This window comes from Stegostoma tigrinum, chromosome 44, assembly GCF_030684315.1.
Source record: "Stegostoma tigrinum isolate sSteTig4 chromosome 44, sSteTig4.hap1, whole genome shotgun sequence".
In the NCBI taxonomy this organism is placed as follows: Eukaryota; Metazoa; Chordata; class Chondrichthyes; order Orectolobiformes; family Stegostomatidae; genus Stegostoma; species Stegostoma tigrinum.
In genome coordinates, this window is record NC_081397.1 from 316,787 (window position 1) to 342,596 (window position 25,810).

Consider the following 25,810-nt stretch of genomic DNA (forward strand, 5'->3'; position numbering starts at 1 on the left):
TACATCGATGCTCTTCAAAATGATGAGCCAGTCTATGCTTTGTTTCACAACTGGATGTTTTAAGAGAATTTGGACAGTCTTTGTTACTGGGCAAGAATGATGCAGACTTTTCAAAGAAAAAAAAATGCCGGGTGTGGGCATCACTGACTGGTCTGAGCATTGATTGGCCCTCCTAAAATGCGCGTGAGAAGGTGGTAGTGAACTGCCTTCCTGAACCATTGCAATCTCTGAGCTGTAGGTCGACCCACATTGCCGGTAGTAAGGGAATTGCAGGATTTTCACGGATTGACACAGGCTGAATGGCCAATATATGTCCAAGTCAGGATGGTGAGTGGCTTGGAGAAGATCTTGCAGATCATGCTGTTCCCGTGAACCTGCTGCTGTTGTCTTTCAAGATGGAAGTAGTTGTGGGTTTGGAAGGTGCTGTCTAATTTTATGTTTGAGAGAGTGGATGTTTGTGAATGTGGTGCCAATTAAACAGGAGCAGCTTTTTCATGGATAGTATCTCGCTTGCCGTGTGCAGTTGGAGCAGCACTAACACATGACTTAAATGTTGGAGATTTTGGACAGGTTTGAGAAATCAGGAGGTAAGTTACTTGCTGCAGTATCCATAGCCTTAGACCTACTCTTGTTGCCACTGCATTTATTGGGTGAGTCCAGTTCAGCTTGTGGTTCATGGTAGCTTTCAGGATGTTGATAGTGGAGGATACAATGATGCTGAGGCCCAAGTCAAAGGATGCCTTACTGCACGTCTCTGTGATGCAGTTTTACACTCACACACTGATCAGACTTGATATAGCCTCCATCCACCCTAACAGCAAGTTCCATCACAACAATCCCCACTACAATCCCAAATCTCTATGGTATTGTATCGATTAATGTGAGTGATAGTGAACAGAATTGGACATGTTGCACTGACCCTGAGAACAATACTCCTGTATTACAGCAAAGCAGTCAATGTTCCTTCTCCTCTCGGAAAGTCTGCCCAGGCACACACTCACCTTGACTAGAGGTTAGCTACATCTCCCCATGCTGAGAAACTGCACGGTCTGTGTGTCTATGTTTAGTGGAGAACAGCTGATCTCCGCTGGGATTGATTTTGTAATGTTCACTGTCAGAGCAGGAGGAGCAATAACAATTGAAAACATTGGAAAGGTTCACTAAAGTGAAGGCCAAGCCGATAGTGAAAGTGACCAAGAAAGCAGAAAAGAAATGAACCCATAGGTGCAACATGTAACCATCTGAAACCAAAGGCTCCTGTCAGAGACACCGATATCTCTCAGGAAAGAGCTGAGCCCGGCTCAAAGGGTCCCTGTCCTGGTTCCGAATGGAGACATAGACATTAATTAATTCGAATCACTCAAAGCACGCTTTCTTGGCTCCATTTACACCCAGTTCCTCTCGCACATTCTACAATGAATCAGTGTGAGGACACCCTCTCTCATTTTTACTGACCATCAGTTCGGGTGCACTTGCAGTTCAGGAACAAAAACAAAGTTACTGGAAATGCTCAGCAGATTTGGCAGCATCTATGGAGGGGAAAAAAGTGAACATTTCAGGTCCGATGACCCTTCCTCAGAACTGGATGCAGAGAGATGAAGCTGAGGCCTTTGCTGAGTTCAGAGCGTTCAGCATCAGAGAGCAGAAGGTTAGTAGGGATGGCCAATACCCAACATGATGTGGGGTGTTTGTGGAAGGGGATAGAGTCAGAGGGAAGGGAAGGAGCGGTAGGTTCCAGACAGCCATTGGTATTTTTGAGTTGATGCATCTTGTGGGCCTGATTGCCTGATCAGAAGAGAAAAATAAATTCCTTGTTAGTCTGACGAATGAGCCGGAGCATGAAGTGGAACTGAGGACTGGTACAGCTCTGAGCCAGTGTGTTACGATGCTGTTGGAGAGAGAGGTTGAGAGTATGCATGTGCAGCCACATCGCATTGAGGGTGGATCTCAGAATGTGGCCAGAGCTGCTGTCCTTGGAACATCATGGTGGTTTCTCTGATCCTGGGAGGATTCAAAACATGAGGGATGAAACTTGAGTTGGAATCCACGTGGTGTGAGTCTGAGCCGGAGGCAGTCACTGAGGAATGTGATATGGCTGTGGAAAGTGATATTGGCTGGATGAAGAGTCTCGGCCCGAAATATCAGCTTTTGTGCTCCTAAGATGCTGCTTGGCCAGCTGTGTTCATCCAGCCCCACACTTTCTTATCATGGCTGTGGAAAAGTCAGTTTCAGTTCCTGTCCGTTTCTATTTTACACATTTAGGGAGAGAGTAACACTGGCGCAGAAACCCCGCTTCATAACACAGCCCTCAAGAATTGATTTTGTGTGATTCAGCTGGAGCAATGGAAACTGACACTGTCGTATTCTACAGCATCTGCAGTTTCTGCTATCTTTGAAATGGAAGCTGACATGCTGTCTCCTGAAAGAAAGGCCGGCACATGGACGTTTAATTGTATCACAACTGCTTTTAAAAGTTCCAGGTTTTATTATCTTCGAACATGAAGCTTGAGTCGCAGCTGGAGGCGGAGCTAGACATTTCTCTGTCTGTCACTCAGTTTCCTGCCCGGGCCGCCTCTCACTCTCTGTCAGCTCTTTCTCAGTCAGGTCGGGGCGGGCTGTATAAAGAGGGAAGGTGAGGCAGCTCGGCTCTCACTCGGCAGCGATTGCAGTGAAGAAGCGTGATGTCTGGGAGAGGCAAAGGAGGCAAAGGCCTGGGAAAAGGCGGGGCGAAGCGGCACCGCAAAGTGCTCCGTGATAACATCCAGGGCATCACGAAACCAGCCATCCGGCGCCTGGCTCGCCGAGGCGGGGTCAAGCGCATCTCGGGCTTGATCTACGAGGAGACCCGCGGGGTGCTGAAGGTTTTCCTGGAGAATGTGATCAGGGATGCGGTGACCTACACTGAGCACGCCAAGCGCAAGACGGTCACTGCCATGGACGTGGTGTACGCTCTGAAACGCCAGGGCCGCACTCTCTATGGATTCGGCGGCTGAGCAACTCGTCCCTTTTCCAGCGAACCCAAAGGCTCTTTTCAGAGCCACCCAAACCCTCCGATTGAGAGCGGAGACCTGAGGACGGGGAAAGGCAACACATAGGGCTGGTGCAGCGACTTTTAATTTTGAACCAATCCTTTAAGGAAATATATTAACTTCGTGCCCCGCGTTGCAGGAGAGAGAGCGCGGATTGTGAAATTATACTGTCTGCAGAAAAGTGTTCTATAACCAAGGTATCCCTGCACTACAGATAGAGGTTTCACGGCCATTCGAGACGATACTGTTCTGCAGCTGGTTATGCCCTTTCTTGTGAATACCAGTCTATCAGTAATACTACCAGTTGTCCATTCCATGAATAATAATTTGCTCTGTCCGTAATTTTGGGCCCAGGCGCTAATTGCATATTGCAGTGTTTGTACTTCATTCACGCTTCCAGGAATGATACTTTGTTCATTTTGATTCTGGTAGCTGTGCCGATGTTTTAGTGGCGAGTTCATTCTAACTGCCTGTCAGAGACACATCAGGAAATGATTCAGAGCCCTCTCCGCGCTGACTGCAAGTTAGGTTCACAAGAAAATTTTGTAAAGCATAAGATATAACCTTAGTTGCAGACACATGGGAGTTCTCGTTTTAAAATTACTTCAGCTCTTTCTGAAATCGGCGGGCGATTTGAAATTGACCAACTGTCATTTCAACTTAACCAATCAGCCTCCAACAACTATTTTGCTGCCTTTCCTGTCCTTCAGCGGCTGTTTCTCAGGGGGTTGAGGGACGGGGCTGTATCCAATCCAGGCTCTAGGGCGGGCTCTCCATTCCCTTAAATAGGCAGCGCCGCAGCAGGCTCAGCATTGATAGCAGCGGCCTGTGTGTATTACAGAGAGAATGGCCAGAACCAAGCAGACAGCGCGCAAATCCACCGGAGGGAAAGCTCCGCGCAAGCAGCTAGCGACCAAAGCGGCCCGCAAGAGCGCTCCGGCCACGGGCGGAGTGAAGAAGCCTCATCGCTACAGGCCCGGCACGGTGGCTCTGCGGGAGATCCGCCGCTACCAGAAATCCACCGAGCTACTGATCCGCAAACTGCCGTTTCAGCGCCTGGTGCGGGAGATCGCTCAGGACTTCAAGACCGACCTGCGCTTCCAGAGCTCGGCCGTGATGGCCCTGCAGGAGGCCAGCGAGGCTTACCTGGTGGGGCTGTTTGAGGACACCAACCTGTGTGCCATCCACGCCAAGCGGGTCACCATCATGCCCAAAGACATCCAGCTGGCCCGCCGGATCCGCGAGGAGCGTGCCCGACCCTGCACATTCACCCCGAGAAACAACGGCTCTTTTCAGAGCCACTACACTATCCAGAGCGAGCAGCAATCGTCAGGCACGATGGACTTTAGTTAATGCTATTGATATCGTCTCAATGCAACAGCTCTTAGAGAAACTTAATGTGTCTGAGATGCACTAATTCATCTTAAAGACAAGACGCAACTCGGGGCAATCAGATTTATACACTTTCACTAATCGCAACAAATTCAAGTACTGCACTCCACGTTTTATAATTTATACATTTCTAATTGAAACGCCTCTGTGTCCGAATTGCTTCCCTTGGCATTTCCCCAGCTGTAACTGAACTTGGCGGAGGAGGAGGATGGTGGAAAATAATCGCCAATTTCAAAACCCACCACAACATACAAACTATGTTTATATTTTTGTTCGTGCACTCGGAAATTTTGCGCAATCTCCCACTAGTGGATTCGTTCGACCAACTGAGGGGGGTCGGGTCAGTCTCGAACGGGCTCTTTGTGGCGCAGAGCTGTTCCATGTCTCTATTTCCCTGTCAGCGTATGGGTGGGAACGCCCCTTTGAGTCACTGTTTAAAGTCGCTGTCCCTGTAGCAAAACCTCCAACTTTATTCGTCCCGTCCGGCAGCTGTTCTAGTGTTATCTCTCTTAAGGAGAAAACAAAAGGGATTATTTTTGCTCATTTAAAGGACCGTGCTTGAACATAACATGAAAGTTAATTAGCCAGCAGTGACGGCCTAGCTGCTTTTCACTGATGTGGTGGGTGGCTCTTAAAAGAGCCTTTGTGTTCGCAAATTCAAGAACGGCCTCTTCACTTTTTAGCGGAGCCCCCTGCGGCGGTTTTCTTGGGCAGCAGCACGGCCTGGATATTAGGCAGCACCCCGCCCTGAGCGATGTTCACCCCTCCCAGCAGCTTGTTGAGCTCCTCGTCGTTGCGCACGGCCAGCTGGAGGTGCCTGGGGATGATGCGGGTCTTCTTGTTGTCCCGGGCCGCGTTACCGGCCAGCTCGAGGATTTCAGCCGTCAGGTACTCGAGCACCGCAGCCAGATAGACCGGCGCTCCGGCACCCACACGCTCAGCATAGTTACCCTTTCTCAGGAGCCTGTGAACACGGCCCACCGGGAACTGCAGGCCAGCCCGGGACGACCGGGACTTGGCCTTCGAGCGCGCTTTCCCTCCACTCCCTTTCCTCTCCCAGTCATTGCCAAAACCTCTCAAACACTTTCACAGAGAATGCTGCAATGTGGCCCCATCCCGCCCTCTTATACCTTCGGGAGGAATGTGGGTGCGGCCATTGCTGATTGGTCACATTGTTCGGTATCTCCTCATGTCGATTCCATTCCCAATCAGATATCTGCTTCCCTCACCAATCCGGAGAGGGCCCGGGGAGGAGGCGGGAACATCCCGGCGCCAAATCATCAACCGCTTTCTTTCAAACTCGGAAAGCCCGCCAATATGTACAAAACTGGAAGAAGTTTTACAAAGAAGAATACGTTCATATTTCAGATAATTTACTTTTAGAATACACCTGTATACTTCACACAATCTCTCTCTGATTCCCAGGCCTCAGTGAATCGATGTGTTTCTGATTTTTTTTATACTTAAGAATAAGCAGATGGCAGAAAAAGGAGCCCGCCCGAAGTAAGTCTCTGCACAGATTTATTTTATTTCAGATCAGCATATAATGCTGATAATGGAGATAATGATAACAGTATCACACAACAATTTCTTTCCCGTTGAGCGCAATACTGCTTTAAACAACATTTTACAATCGCGCTCCCTACTGCACGAGATCAACAATATTTCTCCTTTTGCGATGCCAGTCCGGCAGCTGTTCTGCTTTCATCTCGGTTCACTTTGAAATGTTCACACCGACAGCAGAAAGCCTCATTTATAGCTTTCTGCAAAACTGGATAGAACCCGCGGGGAGATTTGAAAATAAAACAAAATTCCTCTGCGTGGAAACCGTAGGAAAATACCGGCGCCAAATCATCCACCGTTTTCTTTCCGATTTGAAAAGACCGCCAACATGGGCAATACGAGGAAGACGCTTTACGTGAATGCTTACGATTTAATTTCCTTTCAGATTACAAATTGATCCTTGACATAACCTCTCGTTCTCACTCTGAGGAACTCCGGCTTCGGGAAATTTTGTAATTATTGTGCTAGATCAGACTTCCCTGTTAATCTCGGTTCATTTTGAAAGCCTCTTCCCGAGAGCGGCAAGCCCCACATACTGCATTCTGAAAATAAATTCGGAGAACTTCACGTAGACATTTGGGAATTGAAACAAAACAGAAATCGCACGATACTACTCTTCGTGGGTCTCAAATTCGGGGTCATTTGCTTTCGTTCCCACGGGAGAAATTTAGGGCTCATTACCCACAGGGACAAAACCCTCCAACATGTCCGAAAAAGGAAAAAGAAGTTTTACAAAGAGGAATGAATAATTTAATTTTTCATCGAATTTAATTCATTTTTCATATTGCAAGTGGACCCTGAAATATTTAGGAAAAACTCACATAACCTTCTTGCCGGAGAGAGCGGTGAAACTTTAGTTTAAAGTGCCGCCCCTATTGTCCTTGATCAGACTTCAACCAGTTTCACACTTGATATGGCAATTCAGCAGTTAATCTGGTTTTATCTCAGTTCAGTTTGAAAGCCCCTTATCGACAGCTGAGAGCCTCATTTGCAGTGCTCTGCAAACATCAGACGAAGTCTCAGTGGCGCTTTGAAAAGTTAATGAAAGAAAAGGACAAGTAAATTTCAAAATCTATTCGTGGGACTAGAACAGTTACTTTTCATTCCGGGTGAAACTCGTGTTTCATACCCCACGGGGCACTGTAGCTTTTGCGCTGATCAAGGGTTACAGAGTAACTGGAAAACATAGAAGGTGCAGAAAAAAATGACTCCGGGACAAAAAGTATGCTCTCTATACAGGCAGGGAAAACAGTCAGGGAACTACGCAACCGAGAATAAAAGGCAGAGGGTGAGGGATCACACGAATTTTTTTTAACAAAGTTTATTGAAAACGAAACACAAAGCTTAGGGACATGAATTATACAGACCCAGAATAAACCACAAAGTTAAAACCTAATTTCTTAAGAAGGGTCTCGCCCCGACATGTCAACATTCCTGCTCCTCTGACGCTGCTCGGCTTGCTGTGTTCACCCAGGCCCACACCTTGTTGTCTCAGATTCTCTAGCATCGACTATCCAAGTTAAAACAGTTCAGCTGTCTCAGTGCAATTGTGGGTGGCTCTTAAAAGAGCCGTTGGGTTTTGGATTGGTGTCTGCTTTCAGCAGTGAGGTGTCTCACTTGGAGCTGGTGTACTTGGTCACCGCCTTTGTACCCTCCGACACGGCGTGCTTGGCCAGCTCCCCGGGCAGCAGCAGCCGCACGGCGGTCTGGATCTCCCGGGAGCTGATGGTGCTGCGCTTGTTGTAATGGGCCAGGCGGGAAGCCTCCCCTGCGATACGCTCGAAAATATCGCTGACGAACGAGTTCATGATGCTCATGGCTCTGGAGGAGATGCCGGTGTCGGGGTGAACCTGCTTCATCACTTTGTAGATATAGATGGAGTAACTTTCTTTCCTGCGTCGGCTCCTTTTCTTGCCGCTTTTCCCGGCGCCTTCTTGATGATTTTCTTCGCGCCTTTCTTGGAAGTTGCCTGCGATTTCTTCTCATCTGCCATAATGACGGTCACTGTCAGACACAGAATAAGGGAAAGTGGGCGCGGGGCTCGCTTTTTATAGGCTGCTGGCGTCAGCAATGCTAATGAGGGATGGGGGAGGTCTTGTTCATGATTGGACAGTTTACAAGAATCTCAGAGGATGTGATTAGCTTTTCTGTGATTGGTTAGAGTGGGATACATCGGGGATCTGTCAGGATATGCACCGAAAAGTGAAACACAAGCCGAAATTTTGTACCCGGATCACTCTACATTTAACTCGTTATTGTCATTTATTGATATTGTGAACACAGTACCTGAGAGTTTTTAATTGCGACAATGTATTTATCTGCTCAAAGCAACCTTTCATGTATAACATATTATTTTGTTTCATCACTCTCTGTAGTTTCTGCATTACACTATAAGCAGTATTGTGTTCAGAGCTTGATGTTTAATGAGGGATAGTTTGTCGAATATCTGTCAGTCTCTGCGATATGAAAATGGGAGTGCAGTTATCCATCTGACGCTTTTCACGCAGTGTGGATGGTTATTACTCTCTCACAGTCTGTTCCTGTCATACTGTCATAAAGATATACAACACTCGTGGGTCCACCTCATCCATGGCAACCAGATATCCTCAATTAATCTAGTCCTATTTGCCAGCATTTGGCCCACATCACTCTAAGCCCTTCCTATTCATACACCCGCCCAGATGTCATTTAAATGTTGTAGCTGTACTCAACTCCACCACTTCCTCTGGCAGTTCACTGCAATTCCACACTACACTCTGTGAGCAAACACTGCCCACCTTAAGTTCCTTTCAAATCGTGATTTTCTCATCCAAAACCCATGCCCTCTAGTTTCGGACTCCTATCCCTTGTGCATAAGAACGTGACTATTCATGCTATCCATGCCCCTCTTACTTTTATATCTTCTATACAGTCACCACCCAGCCTCAGACACTTCATGGAAAACAAGCTGCAAAACAAGCCACAATAAGCCCTGTCTATTCAGTCTCTCCCTGAAACTCAAACTTTCAAACTGTGGCAACATCCTTTTAAACATTTTCCTGACTCATGCAAGTTTAACAACACCTTCCCTATTGCAAGGGGGCACCAGAACTGAATGCAGTATTTCAGAAGTAGTCTAACCAATCTTCTGTACAGTCACAACATCACCTCCCAATCCTCAATATACACTGAATGCCCTGACCAATAAAGGCAATTGTATCAAACACCTTCTTCACTGCCCTGTCTCCCTGGAATTCCACTTTCAAGACGCTATGAGCCTGCATTCTGTGGCCACTTAGTTTGGCAACACTTCCCGAGAATTGACCATGAAGTGTGCAAGTCTTGCCCCGATTTTCTGTGACAAAATGTAGCACCTCACATTTGACAAGATTAAACCCCAGCTGCCACTACATAGCCCATTGGTCCTCTCGATCAAGGTCCTGTTGTAGTCTGAGGTCAGGCAGTCATGCAGCATGGACAAAGGCCCTTCAGCCCAAACTGGTTCATGCTGATCATGGTGCCCTCTCAGCTAATTCCAACTGCCCACATTTGGTCCATATCCCTCTAAAACCTACCCTTTTTTTAATGCTGCAATTGCACCTGCCTCAACAACTTTCTCTGGCAGCTGATTCCACATGTGCACCACTCTGCAAGGTCCTTCTTAAATCCCTCTATTTTCTTGATAAACCTTCCGCACTTTCAAAACTACATCTTAATTTTGTATTATTGAAAAACATACGAATCATGCCTTGTACATTCACATCAAGGCCACTTATCACACAATCATCGAATCCCTACTGTGTGGAAATAGGCCCTTTGGCCCAACAAGTCCATGCTGACACTCCGAGCATCCCACCCAGATCCATCCTGCTATAACTCACCCAACACATGACTGAACACTACGGGAAAATTCCCATAGCCAACCAACCTAGCCTGCACATCTTTGAACTGTGGGAGGAAACCGGAGCACCCGGAGGAACATCATTCAGACACGGAGAGAATGTGCAAACTCCACATAGATAATCGCCTGAGGATGGGATTGAACCCAGATCCCCGGTGCTAGCCACTGATACACCGAGGTGCCCAACAAAGGTCACAGCACAAACCCCTGTGGCACACCACGAGTCACAGGCCTCCAGTCCGAGAAACAAGCTTCAACCATCACACTCTGCTTTCTACCATTGAGCCATTTTTGAATCAAATTAGCTAGCTCTCCCTGGATCCCTTGCAACCTAACCTTCATTACTAGTCTGCGTGCAGGACCTTGTCAAAGGCCTTACTAAAGTCCACACAGACTGCATCTACTGCCCTCCCCTCATCTATTCACTTGGTTACTTCTTTGAAAAACTCAAAGATTTGTCACATGTGCCTTTCCGCACACAAATCCATGCCGACTATCCGTAATCATACCTTGAATATCCAAATGTTCATTGATCCTGTCACTCAGCATCCTTTCCAATAACTTGCTTACTGCTGGTGTTAGGCTCACTGGCTGGAAGTTCCCTGGCTTGTCTTTCCTCCCTTTCATAAACAATGTAATAACTTTAGCCACCCTCCAGTCTTCTGGAACCTCGCCAGTGGCTAAAAATGAAGCTAAAATCTCTGCAAAGGAAGGGCCTCTGCAATTTCTTTACTGGCTTCCCACAAAATCCGAGATGGACACTATCAGAACTCAGAAATTCATCCACCTTTGTATGATCTAAGGCTGCAAAGACACCCTTTCTGTTCAAACATATGCAGTCCAAAATATCTCGACTTCCTTCCCTTATTTCTAATAGGGATTATAGGGTGGCACAGTGGCTAGCACTGCAGCCTCACAGCACCAGGGACCCAGATTCGATTCCAGCCTCGGGCGACTGTCTGTATGGAGTTTACACATTCTCCCTGTGTCTGCGTGGGTTTCCTCCGGGTGCTCCGGTTTCCTCCCACAGCCCAAAGATGTGCAGGTTAGGTGGATCGGACATGCTAAATTGCCTGTACTGTTCAGGGGTGTGTGGGTTACAGGGGTATGGGTCTGGGTGGGAAGCTTGAAGGGGTGGTGTGGACTTGTTGAGCCGAGGCGCCTGTTTCCACACTGTAGGGAATTAATCTCATTTCCTTAACATCCATGATTCTCTCCTCAGCAAACACTGAGTAGAAATATTCATTAAAAATCCTCCCCTTCTGCTGTGGCTCCACACATGGACCACCATCCTGATCTTAAAGAGGTCGTCCTCTCCGCAGCCAACCTTTTACTCTTATTATAACTAATGAGCCTCTGGGGATTATCTGCAACCTTTTCTGCCAGATCCATTTCATGACATCTTTTTGCTCTTCTGATTTCCCTCTTGTGTGCTTCTCCACTTTTTATAGTTATCTAGGGATTCACTTGAGCCTGATAGTTTAAACCCAATGTATGCCTTCTTCCCTTTCCTGACCAGATCTTCAACGTCGCTTGATATTTCAGGTCATCTACCTCTGTCATTTCTGTTGTCCAAAAGTGTGACATTATTAGTCTGTACCTTTCAATGTGTGCTCTGTGAATGTGTGGGTGTAGTTCTCAATCCATGCCTGACAGTTTCTCCAAGAAAATGCATGAGTGTTGTTACTCGTACCTACATGTCCATTCGGTGGTATCAATGTAAGAGTGCAGGCATTAGTCTGCACATGCCAATTTCTGCTCCGTCAATATGCGAGTTTAGTTTCTGTTAGGCAGATGTGAGAAGGTAGTTATCACACTGGACCTGGGAGACTTTGTTCTGTGACTATTGAGTTCAGTTGTCACACTGTACCTCCCAGTTTTTAGTTTGTGACAAAGAGAGCGTGGTTTTAAATCTGAGACTGTCAGTTTCTCCTAAGTGAGTTTGTTTGTACAATTATCAGTACATTCCTGCAAGATTCTGTTGCATGAATGTGGAATTGTAGTTATCATTCCGTCCATATCAGTCTTTGCTGTGTGAAATTATGAGAGGATGTACTAATTTTTCCCCATCAGTCTTCTGTCTTGTGAAAACGGGTGTTTAGTTATCAATCTGTTTATTTTCATCCATGCTCTGCGAATGTTTGGCAGCAGTTATCACTATCTCAGGAGCACAAAATCTGATGTTTCGGGCCTAGACCCTTCATCAGAGAGGGGGATGGGGAGAGGGAACTGGAATAAATAGGGAGAGAGGGGGAGACGGGCTGAAGATGGAGAGAAAAGAAGATAGGTAGAGAGGAGGGTATAGGTGGGGAGGTCGGGAGGGGATAGGTCAGTCCAGGGAAGATGGACAGGTCAAGGAGGCGGGATGACGTGATCGGTTGGAAATGGAGGTGCGGCTTGTGGTGGGAGGAAGGGATTGGTGAGAGGACGAACAGGTTAGGGAAGCAGACACAGGTTGGGCTGGTTTTGTGATGCAGTGGTGGGAGGGGAAGAACTGGGCTGGTTTTGGGATGCAGTAGGGGAAGGGGAGATTTTGAAGCTTGTGAAGTCCACGTTGATACCACTGGGCTGCAGGGTTCCCAAGCGGAATATGAGTTGCTGTTCCTGCAACCTTCGGGTGGCATCATTGTGGCAATGCAGGAGGCCCATGTCGTCTGAGGAATGGGAGGGGGAGCTGAAATGTTGCGCGACTGGGAGGTGCAGTTGTTTGTTGCAAACCGAGCGGAGGTGTTCTGCAAAGCGGTCCCCAAGCCTCCGCTTGGTTTCTCCAATGTAGAGCAAGCCACACTGGGTGCAATGGATACAATATACCACATTGGCAGATGTGCAGGTGAACATCTGTTTGATATAGAAGGTCATCCTGGGGCCTGGGATGGGGGTGAGGGAGGTGTGTGGGACAAGTGTCGCACTTCCTGCGGTTGCAGGGGAAGGTGCCTGCTGTGGTGTGGTTGGAGGGGAGTGTGGAGTGGACAAGGGAGTCATGGAGAGAGTGATCTCTCCGGAAAGAGACAAGGGTGGGAATGGAAAAATGGCTTGGGTGGTGGGGACGGATTGTAGATGGCGGAAGAGTCGGAGGATGATATGTTGTATCCAGAGGTAGGTGGGCTGGTATGTGAGGATGAGGGGGATCCTCTGGGGTCACCCTACTGCATCCCAAAACCAGCCCAGTTCTTCCCCTCCCCCCACTGCATCCCAAAACCAGCCCAGCTTGTCTCTGCTTCCCTAACCTGTTCTCCCTCTCACCAATCCCTTCCTCCCACCTCAAGCCGCACCTCCATTTCCTACCTACCCCTCATCCCGCCTCCTTGATCTGTCCATCTTCCCTGGACTGAACTACCTCTCCCCACCTCCCCACCTGTAGGCTCCTCTCTACCTATCTTGTTTTCTCTCCATCTTGGGTCCGCCTCCCCCTCTCTCCCTATTTATTCCAGTTCCCTCTCCCCATCCCCCGCTCTGATGAAGGGTCTCGGCCCGAAACGTCAGCTTTTGTGCTCCTGAGATGCTACTTGGCCTGCTGTGTTCATCCACCTCCACACTTTGTTGTCTTGGATTCTCCAGCATCTGCAGTTCCCATTATCACATCACTCTGTATCTGTCAGGTTCTGCTTGATGATTAAATTTCCAGTCTATCCATGGCAGTTTCTGTTATAAGAATGTGAGGGTTTATTTATCAGTCTGTTTCTGCCAGGCTCTGTGATGTCAACGTCTGAACGCTGTTATCAGTTCTTTCACTGTCAGTTTCTGCGACTGTGTGTATGTGAGTGTGGTTGTCAATTTATACCTGCCATTTTCTGGTATGTGAATATGAGAGTTTGGATATTAAACAGCGCCTGCCAGCTTCTGATGTGTCAATATTTGAGTGCAGTTATCAATCTGTTCCTGTGATAACGGGAACTGCAGATGCTGGAGAATCCAAGACAACAAAGTGTGGAGCTGGATGAACACAGCAGGCCAAGCAGCGTCTCAGGAGCTGCTTGGCCTGCTGTGATTGTCCAGCTCCACACTTTGTTATCAATCTGTTCTTGACAGTCTCTGCTATGCAATCGGTGGGATTGAAGCTGTTTGTCATTGTCAGTATTTACGGTGTGAATGTGTGAGTGTAGTTATCTATCCGTACCTGTTTGTTGCACCTGACAAGATGACATGAATGCAGTTACCAGTCAATGCGAGTCAGTTTCTGCTATGTTAATACAGAAGTTAGTTATCAGCTTATGCCTGTGTGTTCCTGTTCTCTGAATGTATGACTGTGATTATCAGTCTCTAGCTCAAAGATTCCTCAATGTGAATACGTGAGTTTAGTTATGGATCTGTACACCGGACCTGAAATGTTAACTCTGTTTTCTCCCTCACAGATGCTGCTGGACCTGCTGAGCTTTTCCAGCAACTTTGTTTTTGTTCCTGATTTACAGCTTCCGCAGATAACAAGGCATGGGGGTGGATGAACACAGCAGGACAAACAGCATCTTAGGAGCATAATAGCTGACGTTTTCGGCCAAGACCCTTCATCATAAAAAGGGGGAGGGGGAGAGGATTTTGAAATAAATAGGGAGAGAGAGGGAGGGGGACTGAAGATGGACAGAGGAGAAGATAGGTGGAGAGGAGAGTATGGGTGGGGAGGTAGGGAGGGGACAGGTCAGTCTGGGGAGGATGGACCGGTCAAGGGGGCAGGCTGAGGTTAGGAGGTAGGAAATGGAGGTGCGGCTTGAAGTGGGAAGACGGGATAGGTGAGGGGAAGAACAGGTTAGGCAGGTGGGGAAGAGCTGGGCTGGTTTGGCATGCAGCGGGGGGAAGGGGAGATTTTGAAGCTGGTGAAATCCACATCGATACCTTGAGGCTGCAGGGTTCCCAAGCGGAATATGAGTTGCTGTTCCTGCAACCTACGGGTGGGATCATGATGACACTGCAGGGGAAGGTGCCGGGTGTGCTGGGGTTGGAGGGCAGTGTGGAGCGGACAAGGGAGTTGTGGAGAGAGTGGTCTCATCTGAAAGCAGACAAGGGTCGGGTAGTAAAAATGTCTTCGGTGGTCGGGTTGAATTGTAGATGGCACAAGTGTCGGAGGATGATGCATTGTATCCAGAGGTTGGTAGGGTGGGATGTGAGGACCAAGGGGGTTCTGTTTTGGCGGTTATTGTGGGGTCAGGGTGTGAGGGATGAGGCACGGGAAATGTGGAAGACACGGTTGAGGGCATTGCCGACCGCTGCGGGGGGAACATCCGCAGTTCTTTTGGTTTTTATATTGTCCGTTTATGCTGTGTGAAACACTGAGTGTGGGTCTCTCTGTGGGCCTTTCAGTTTCTGATTTGTGGATGTATGAGTGCAGATTTACTTTGTACCTGTCAGTTTCTGCTCTGTAAATGTGAGAGCGTAGTTGACAACCTCGTCCTCACAGTTTGTGCCGTGTGAATGAATGCAGTTATATATCTGTCTCTGCCACTTTCTGTTGTGTGAATGTGAGAGTGCAGGAATCAATCTGTACCACTCAGTTAATGCAAGTGGAATGAGGGATGTAGGTATCATGTACATGTCCGTGTCATCATCAACCTGTTCCTGTCAGTTTCTGCTATCCGGGCACCTGAGTATAGATGTCATTCTCTGTCAGTCAGTTTCTACTCAGTGAATATGTGTCTGAAATTATCAGTCTGTCCATGACACTGTTTTGCTATGTGAATGTTTAGTTATCAATCGCTCTCCGTCAATTTCAGTTAGGAGAGCCTGAGAGTGCAGTTATTGCATGTTTTAATACATTCTGATCAGATACTCAACTACAATAGCAATCATCCCAATATCTACTCATGGAGCTGCACCAAAACACTGTTCAAGTGAGCCACAACACACTGCAGCATCCAGAGCTGCGTAAAGCTGAGGAAGAACACGATACAGTGACTATAGAAACGAAGGTTACCTGAAAAGCATTGTCCTTCGACACCTGCACAACAGACGACAAATGGATAACACAGCACGTCCAGAGACACTAGTCACCTGACCAAACATGAAAAACATATCAGAAATGAGCACATATTGCCCCGAACCAACAACCAGAACTGACAGAACCAACGTTATTTGCACGATATCGTGCACAGATGCCAAAAGCAGTACAAAGGCCAAACTGGTAGGAAACTAGCCATCATGATTCGTAAACACAAACTAGCTACCAAGAGACATGGCCAACATCACTCATCTCAATACGCATGGACAAAGAGGGACACCAATTTGACTGGGACAACTTCGTCATCTGAGGAAAAGCGAACCAAAGACATGCACGAGAATTCCTGGAGGCCTGACATTCAAACTGGAATGCCATTAACAAATGCGTAGAGCAGGATCCCATACACCAACCACTGAGAAACAAATCCAGAAGTGATGTCAGCCAGCCCAGCAAACTGCAGCACATAAACAGCCAGCAGGACACAACAGCAACGCATCACCAGAGGTGCACTGAAGGTATTATGTAGATGGTGACAAAATGTCTCTAAACAAGCAACAAGCTTGTTGAGCAATTCAACAACAGCATAGTTATTAATCTGACCCCAACAGTTCATGCAATGCAAGTGTGACAGCAGCTATCATTGTGTAGCCGCCAGTTTCTGTAATTTGAATGTCACTGTCATCAATCTCTGAGTTTCTGCTTGGTGACCATGTGAGTGCAGTTATCAATAACGGCCTGTCAGCTTCTACTCTGTGAATATGAGAGTAGTTACCAAACTGTATCTGTCAGCTAATGCTTTGTGAAACTGGGAAGGCTGACTCCAGAATCTGCAGCTCTTGCTATCTCTAAAGTGATCGTCAATCAGTTCCTATCAATTTCTTCTGTATGGATATGTGCATGTAGAGCAACCTGTACCTATCAGTACCTCATAATTTGCAAGTAAAGTTATCAATATGTACCTGTGGGAATCTACTTTGTGAATATTTGAGTATAGTTATCAAACTGTACCCGTCGGTATTTTTTAAATCTGTGGGTATGCAGTTATAAAACTGTACCTGTCACTTTATGGTCTGTGAAATTGGGAGTTGTCATCAATATGTAGCTGCCAGTTTCTGCTGTGTGGATATGTGAAAGTAGTTATCGTTCAGTTGCTGTCAGTTTGCTATGTGAATGTGAGTGTTGTTTACTAACCTGTGTATCCCAGTTTCTATGATGTGAATGTGTGAATATCTTTATTAATCTTTAGCTGTCGGTTTCTGCAATGTCAATATGTGAGTCTCGTCATCCTTTCTCTTTTGTATGCATTTGCAACACAAATGAGTGAGGTTAGGCATCAATCCATACTGGTCATTTTCTACTTGTAAAAGTGGCTTAATTGTCAGCAGCCAGTAATATTCTTAGTGGAGGTGTGGTTCATTATGTGATAATTGCTAATAGAGTAAGTTTACGTAGATTTCATTCAGATACTGAGTGTATAACTTCAGTTCATCCATCTTCAAAAATAGTGTACAAGTTAATGGGTGATGAATGCTGAAATTTGTTGGAACTGTGTATTTGGAATGGAGAGATAAGAAAAATAAAGTTTAATTTCTCCAACGTTGTTCTCCAGTTGGAAAAATTTGAACATATCTGTTGGAAATTAAGCTCACTGTGTGTCCGACTCAATCTGCTCTGTGACTGCGGAAAGGATGTTCTCTGCTCTGACAGTGGGAACATACCTGCTGTTTATCAGAAGGATCTGGTCACACTTGCCTCTGCACTGAAGAAATCTTACTTTGTCTTGGTCATTCAAGTGTTTTCTTTTTTTCTGCGGGAAGACAGAAGAGATAGTTCGTGTAAAGCAACATCAATTGGGTTTGACAATGTTTAACTGATCAACACAACATTTCATTAATAATCATTTGGATATACTAATATTACTAGGAATTCTAACATAACTATGGGTTTTGATCCAATCTTGCCCGAGCTGTTCCTTGTCTGATCATTTCGAAAAACTTCAACACCATTTGAATGAGCTCCTGAAAGTAAATGATACCTGTACAGCTCCATGACTGGAACCACCCAGTGGAAGCTTGTCAGTGGATGCGAGTTTAGTTATTGATCTATTCATGTCAGTTGCTACTTGGTGAATGTGTGAGTGTAGTTATCAATGTGTCCCTCGAGGTCTTTGGTAATTATTCATGTATTACACAACAGAGGCTGACAGGGACAGAATGATCAGGAACTACTGATCCATTTAAATTATGCAGCACAGAAGGTGGCCATTTGGCTCATTATATCCATGCTGACCCAAACACCCCAAAATGGCCATCATAAAATATGATCTTCTTGCATACATCCCATAGCCCTGCAGCTTGCAGACTTAATGTGGAGGTCCAGGTATGTTCTTACAAGAGTTGAGAATCTCTGCTATCAGCAACTCAGGCAGCGTATTTGAGATAAGCACCCTCTCATAAAAATGGTTTTCCTCCCATCATCTCTCATCGTCCTGCCACTTCACTTAATCCACACCCAATGGTTTTTAAACTCTATGCCAAGGGAAACAGATTCCCCCTGTCGACTCTATCTCTGCCCATCCCAATTGCCTGAATCATGGCACTCCCAGCTTTCACTGTTCAAAATAATACAGCTCCAACCTCTGCAATCACTCCTCATAGCTATAACTCTCCAGCTCTGGCAACATTCCAGTAAATCTTCTCTGCAATATATCCAGAGCAATAACGTTTTCCTGTAATGTGGTGACCATCGCGGCGCACAATACATCAGTTCCAGCCTCACCAGTGTCTTAAATACTTTCATCATTATAGCCCTACTTTTGTGTTGTATACCTCTGCCAAAAAAAGGACAGCATTCTTTATACCTAGTTTCACAATCTTATCCACCTATACTGCTATTTTCATACTCCATTACACTTGCACACCAAACCACTCACTTTATGTACAATTTCCACACCACCTCATGTATTCCTATTTTGTGTCCTTGCACCTCCTGAAATGCATTACCTCACATTTATCAGAGTTGAACTCCATATGCCACTCATCTGCCCCTTCCACTAAAACTTCTATATCATTTTGGAGCTGACAGCTATCCTCTGCACGACCAGTACACTGTTAAATTTTTGTGCTGGCTGAAAATTTCCCAATTGCATCCCCATGTTCAAGTCCAAGTTGTTATCATATAAAACAAACAGCATAAGTCCCAACACTGAGCTATGAGAAACACCACTTCAAACAGCTTTCGGTTTACAAGGGCAGCCATTGACCATTTGATTCCTGTTGCAAAGCAAACTTTGCTTCCAATTTAGCACATTGCTCTGTATCCCAAAAGCCTTTCCATTTCTGATTCATCTGCTGCATGGTACTTTATCAAATGTCTTACTAAAATCCCTGTAGTTAACGTGCATTACACTATCCTCACACATTCACGTGGCATTCACTGACAGGTATTGATTGATAACTAAAATCACACATCCACGTTGTGAAAACAGACAGGGACTGATTGAAAAATACAATTGCACCTTCACACAGCAATCAGTGTCTATTTGTGTTATACAGATGTGAGTTTTGTAATTAATCTGTTGATAATGATGTGTGAACATGCAACGTGAATATTTGAGTGCAAATTTCCATCTGTATCTGCCCACGTCTGCTCTGGGAACCTGAGAATGTAGTTATTCATCTGCAACTATCAGTTTTTGTGATGTGAATATATAAATGTAGTTATGAATTTGTAATGCTTTCCTCTCCATGAATACGAGAATACAGTTATCTATTTCTACCTATCATTCTTGGCCATGTGCATATACGGACATTGTTATCAATCTGTCCCTGTCATTACCTGCAGTGTGAATGTTGAAGTGCAGTTGTAAACCTTTTCCAATCAGTTTCTGTGATTTGAATATGGAAATATAATTGTTATTTCCCCCTATCAGATTCTACTCTGTGAATATAACTGCCTTGTTATGCCATTTTATGCCTCATGCGGCTTGGGAGTGTTACTGTGAGTTTCTTCTGATCAGTTTCTGCTTTGTGAATATGAGAGTGCAGAAATATTGTCAAAGTACATCTGGGAAACAGACCTTTGGTCCAACAGTCCATGCCGACCAGAGGTATCAATTTCATTCCTTTCCTTTCAGCATCTGTTTGTTGTATGAGAGGGAGATTTCTCATGAGGTGCCAATCTGAATTAAAGATGGGTATTGGGCTAAGTGACACTGTCCTTTTCCAAATGTCTGCTTGTGTTTCCAGCTCTGCATGTATGATTGGATTCCCTTTATGAGGTGTATTATAAATTATTATATCATTATAACACTAATTTATAATACATTAATCACATAGAGAGTGTGGGCATTCTTCTGAAATAGTCAGTCTCCCACTCAGATTATAAGCGTGGTTACTGCTGGTTTTCAGCAGCATCGGCTGACAGTCAGCATGGGATCGATTCAGTCTCTGGCATTGTGTGTCAATGTATTCCTCATGCGTTGTCTTCATATTTCACATGGGTAACGAGGGGTAATGTTGCATTGAACAAGTTACTTGTAGGAACTGCTGACATTCTTCTATTGTTCAAATCTCTGCTGCTCAACATGAATGAGATTTTACCCAATGCCAAATAATCAGATCATGTAAATTAAACTGTTTTAATACCTTTGTCAGTCTCCGACTCTGTGGATACAGTTTGGTCACTGTCCGGTTTATGATAGTAAGTTTCGTTCGGGATTGGTCAGTCACTCAAAAACTGAATGTGTATTTATTCCTCCTGTAACAAGATCATGAGATCAGCGTTTCTTCAATCTATTTCCAATGAACTCCAGTTATCTGTATCTGTTCACGACCCCATTTGCTTTCTTCTTTGGTCCATTTAACCACATCTTTATGCAGTACTTCTGCACGAGATGGGAGCTGCTTTTTCATTTGTACCTCTTTGGAAGCAAATTAAATTGCAATGTTTATTTCATTTTAAACTTGGCCTACTATATATTTCCTTCAGTTTCAACAAAGGAAATTGACGCACTAGTTACGTGTCCAAATCAAAGGCATGGTGTGATATTTGGAAGCATATTTAATCTGGATTTCAATTTACTTCTTGAGCTGTTTCAGTAGAATTCATCATTGATCATGCAATCGATTCAGTATTTTCTGATGTAGTGAACATGACGAATTTACTTTATGCCAAGCTTATACCTCATACTTAATCCTCAAGGAAAGTATTCACATACTGGGATTGAAGTACTTCGCTCTTACCGTGTCCTATTAATGCGTAATGAAAGGGGAGCTTTCCCACCCATGTGATATTTAAGAGAAATGGCATTTTCTTTTGTTTTTGCCTGGGTATCTACTAACCTGGCAGCATCTCCACGCTTTCTAAGTTATTCTGTACCGATGGTGTATTGGCACAAGAGCTGCTGTTATGAAACAAGACAGACAGATACACTCAATTGATCCTATTTCTATCTTCCTGTATTGCGTTACTGAGCAGATTAAGTATTTCTTGCAAAGTGGAGAGCCAATTACCACCATGGCAGAGGACAGAGTTTTCGGTTCATTTCTTCTTTCGCAAATGTGAAACAGCCTATATTCTTCAGTTGTTTGTGCCTCCAGCATTTATAAGCAAGTGAAAATGCAAGGCATTGCAACTGAAATGAGTCTGTGCCTTTCTTTAGAGTTGAGGACAGAGAAGCAATGGACCTTTGCCAAGGATACATTGCAGAGTCTAACTGCTGTGGTGATATCAAAGGATATTTTCAGGATGAGATTAATATTATTCAACATTGCATAGTGACACAAGTCTTGGAATGCTGCTAAAGTAAAGATGTTAATTTAGTATGTTATTGCCAAAGAGGAAGTGCAATGAACAAATCAACTGCATTGCAGCTGACTGACCACAATGTTTGTTGTGCAGGAAAGAAAATTAGCCTTCTTACTTGGATTTTGTTTTACGGCGCGGACATTAACATGCTCGGTGTTGAACTTTTGTTTTCTGTCATTCACTGGGCACAACTGGAACCGTCAAACTGAATTTACTGAAGAATAAACACTGTTGAACAATGTTTGCAAAATATAAGTGAGGGCGGTTCTATTGTGATCTTGCTTGTTTGAAAAAAACGGCATGAAGCTTTCTTGTGTTTTATGTAAAAATTCAGGTGGATTGTCAAGAGGAACAGAGCTATTTGAACAAATTTTAAGCTAATTTGAAAACAAAAGGTCTCTGATTATAAAGTCCTCTTGCTTAACATAGAATAAAAAAAATCTGATCATGCTTGGTGAAGAAATTGACAACTGATAAAGGTGAGGATGATACTTCCTCTGCCAACATGACACATTTATGGAATTTGAATACTGGCTGAATTGATGTAGAATTGTCGGCTGGTTGTTTCTGAACAGTGCAGATTCAGTGAGAGAAAGGACTGTTTCCTGTGCTGCAGACGTCTATGAATTTGTGTGTGAGAGTGGTAATCATCGCTTCGTACTTGTCGGTAGCTGTCACGTGAAGATATGAGCGTAATCATCAAACTGTCGCTCTCAGTTTCTGCTGTGAAATATGTGAGTTTCGTTATCAACCTATATGCATCAATTCCTCTTGCGTGAATGTCAAAGTGTTACAAATATGTCCCTGTCAAATTTGTCTGTGAATACGCAAATGTAGTTATCAATCTACATATGCTTATGCTCTTGCTGTCCTGTCATGTATGCATGTATTTATCAGCCTGTACCTGTCAGTTTTTGTAGTCTGAATGTGTGTGTAATTATCTTTCTGTCCCTGTCATTTTCTGATATGTGAATATGAGTATGCCGTTATCAATACGTGCCTGTCAGTTTCTTCTCTCTGGCTGTGCAAGTGTATTTAACCATTTGGCCCTGTCAGATCCTGTCCTGTAAATCTGAGAGATGAGTTTTTAGGCTATGCCTGACATTATCTGGTTTGTGAATGCATTTATCATTCTCTCCCTGTATAATTTCTGGGGTAGGGTTTCTGTCTTTTATTTCGGCTTGCTCTGTCTCTGGTCTGGATACATACAGAGTTTAATGTTCATTTGTTGTTGCAAGCTCACTGTATGAGACATACTTAATTGTACAGTCAACAATCTAGGTTATCTGCTTGAGTGTAGGTTATTCTCTGTATCATTTCAGGTCACTACTTGATTTCCTTCTGGTCCATTTAATAGCAAAGTTTATATTCATTGGAAGTGTATCAGATGGTTTTCACTATTCAGTTTGTAGTTTTATGCAAACAAATGCAATGACAATATCAATTTCAATTTCAATCTGAAAGTTATCCTGATGTGCAATTTCTCCAGTTTGTACAAAAGGAAATGATACTTTAATTATCTCTAAGTCGATGAGATGGTGACACAGAGAGGTGAAATTAATCTCTTGTTCGATATATTTCTTGGACTACTTCTTGGGAATTCAGTGTGTCAAAGAACAAAAAAAAACATTTCAGCAGAGGAACAGGCTCTTTGGCCCTCCAAGCCTGTGCTGATCCATATCCCCTGTCTCAACCTGTCACCTATTTTCCAAGGATCTGTATCCCTCTGCTCCCTGTCCAGTCACCTATCTGTCTACATACATACGAAGGGACACTATAACGCACGCCTCTACCACCTCCGCTGGCAACGCATTCCAGGCACCCAAAGCCTTCTGTGTAAAGAATTTTCCATGCATATCATCCTTAAACTTTTGCCCCTCACCTTGAAATCATGAAGCGTAGTCAGAGAGTTCCACACTCTTGGAAAAAGCTTCTTGCTATCCACCCCGTCAATTCATCTCATGACTGTGTAGGCCTCAATCAAGTTCCCCCTCAACCTCCATCTTTCCAATATAAATAATCCTAATCTACTCAAACTCTCTTCATAGCTAGCACCCTCCATACCAGGCAACATCCTGGTGAACCTCCTCTGCACCTTCTCCAAAGCATCAACATCCTTTTGGTAATGTGGTGACCTGAACCAAAAACAATATTCCAAATGTGTTCAAATCTAAGCCCTATACAACTGTAATATGACCTGCCAACTCTTGCACTAAATGACACATCTGATGAAGGAAAGAATGCACTATGTCTTCTTGACCACTCTATCGACATGCGTTGCCACCTTCAGGGTGCAATGGACCTGAACACCCAGATCTCTCTGGGCATCAACTTTTGCTGGGGCTTTGCCATTTACCACATAATTCGCTCTTGAAGTGGATCTTTCAAAATGCATCACCTCGCATTTGCCTGAACTGAACTCCACAAAATTTGTCCTTTTTTTCCCCAAATACAGTGAATGAGTGATATTGACATTATGAACACGGGAGTGCATGTCCACACGAGGATTGAAGTATTTAGCTCACATTCTTTTCTATTTGTCACTTATCATGAAAGGCTAGCTCTCTGACCTGAAATCCGTGAGTGGAAATCATCTTCATTGTTACACTGTGAGGTTTGCAATATACATGATCTTCATGGCTGTTAGATGGTGTGACACGTGTGATGGGGATAGTGTATATATTTACAACTCAGTGGAGTGCGTGTGTGCCAGAAAGTGTGTGCGTACACTCTGCTGGCATTCTACGTCAGGCTTTGGGACAGGATGTGCATTTGGAAGGCACATTAATTAACTGTTCTGGCTGAGCCTGGGACATGTATTTGACAAAAGATGAATGCTGTCCTGCTCAGTTACTGATGATAACGTCAATGTTTTCTTCCATATCTGTCCTCATTATCTGCTATATGTTTGGTTGGTGTAACTATGTGACAGCATGAAAGATTTCTTCACCTTGACAGTAAATTTGAAAACATGCTTACTAAATGTAGGTTTACTGCCATTCTTTTGTGTCTATTTCAGATGAAAATTCAGTCTATTCACTTTCAAAAATGCCATAAATGCCAATAGGCTACAAATGATCTTTTTTGAAGCAGGGTGGTGTATTGAGAAAACAGAGGGGGAAAAAAAAACTATTTTTATTTTGTTGTTTGTGCTTGACTGTTGGCTTGCACGCATGTCACCAGAAATTGAGTTTAATGTGTCTCTGACTCAATTTGCTCTGTGCCTGTGGAAAGGATGTTCTCTGCTTGGACATGGTAACATACCTGTTGGTTGTTCAAAGCAGCTGGTCACCCTTGGCTTCGTACCAAGCACACATTACATCGTCTTGTTCCTGCAAGCGTTTTCCTGGGGGAAGACAGCAGAGTTTACTCCTGTAAATCAACATCAATTAAGTTTTAAAATGTCAAAAAGATTACTGTAATACTCAGGTAATAATTATTAGGATGTTTCTTTTCTTTAACTTCTTCTGAAGAACGGTGCTCCAAAAGCCTGTCATTTCAAAAGAACCTGAGAGATGATGACAGTGTCATGAGACATCTACCTTTTCTTTAAAGTCATCAATTCAAATGCAGGTCTGATTCCATTTTAACTTTCAGCTGCGCCTTGTCTGAGGATTTTTTTAAAAATATATCTGCTTCGATAGCAATTGGGTAAAATCTAGAAATGGAACGATAATTGTACAGCTCCACGTAAGGTGCTACCCAGAGCCACTGCAATGTCTGCGCAGCTCATGTTACCAAATCCCAATGCACTGACTGTAGAATATATTGACTCTAATCCATGTCCTTTACAGGGTTCTTATATTTCCAGTCTTGTCTGTGTTTCGACTTTGACAGCACAATGTCAACAAACAGCATGAAACAGAAGCCAAACAAGGAATTTCCATCAGTGGTTGGGGATTTGAAAACCACAAGACTGACCCCCAGCAGCTTCTTGCCGCTGTGTCTCCCTCAGCAGGCCCACACACAGCCCGAGAAAGGCCTCTCTCTCCCCGCCCCCAGGATGCTCTCTCTCCAAGTTCCGGGACCAGTTCCTGCCCCGTTCGGCCACTTACCAACAGCCCCCGGTTCTCCCTGAACTGAGCCCGAATCAATGCCGGTCTCGGAGCCCCCCTCTGTGTCCCAGACTCACATCTCGATGCGCTGCCGGAAGGAGCCTGCTGCTCCCTCGCTTCCCTGGGCGCTGGTCTCTCCATTGCGGTCTGTTTCAAA

At 44.8% G+C, this 25,810-nt stretch overlaps 1 protein-coding gene, 1 long non-coding RNA gene and 1 pseudogene across 2 annotated transcripts; 1 reads left to right on the forward strand and 2 right to left on the reverse strand.

Moving 5' to 3' along the window:
• Window positions 1–2,681: 2,681 nt before the first annotated feature.
• Window positions 2,682–25,810, forward strand: part of LOC132207281 (uncharacterized) — a 656,210-nt pseudogene continuing 633,081 nt past the window's right edge.
• LOC132207293 (late histone H2B.L4-like) lies at window positions 7,305–10,413 on the reverse strand. Its single transcript, XM_059642492.1, has 2 exons — window positions 10,374–10,413; window positions 7,305–7,962 (listed from the first exon to the last, which is right to left on the reverse strand). Exons 1-2 carry the CDS (start codon window positions 10,411–10,413, stop codon window positions 7,598–7,600), a joined length of 405 nt encoding a protein of 134 aa, XP_059498475.1. The 3' UTR covers window positions 7,305–7,597.
• LOC132207289 (uncharacterized) lies at window positions 15,820–25,711 on the reverse strand. The gene is made up of 5 exons (XR_009443421.1): window positions 25,654–25,711; window positions 24,863–24,944; window positions 20,437–20,548; window positions 17,509–17,597; window positions 15,820–15,843 (listed from the first exon to the last, which is right to left on the reverse strand). It is a non-coding gene; the product is annotated as an uncharacterized LOC132207289 (long non-coding RNA).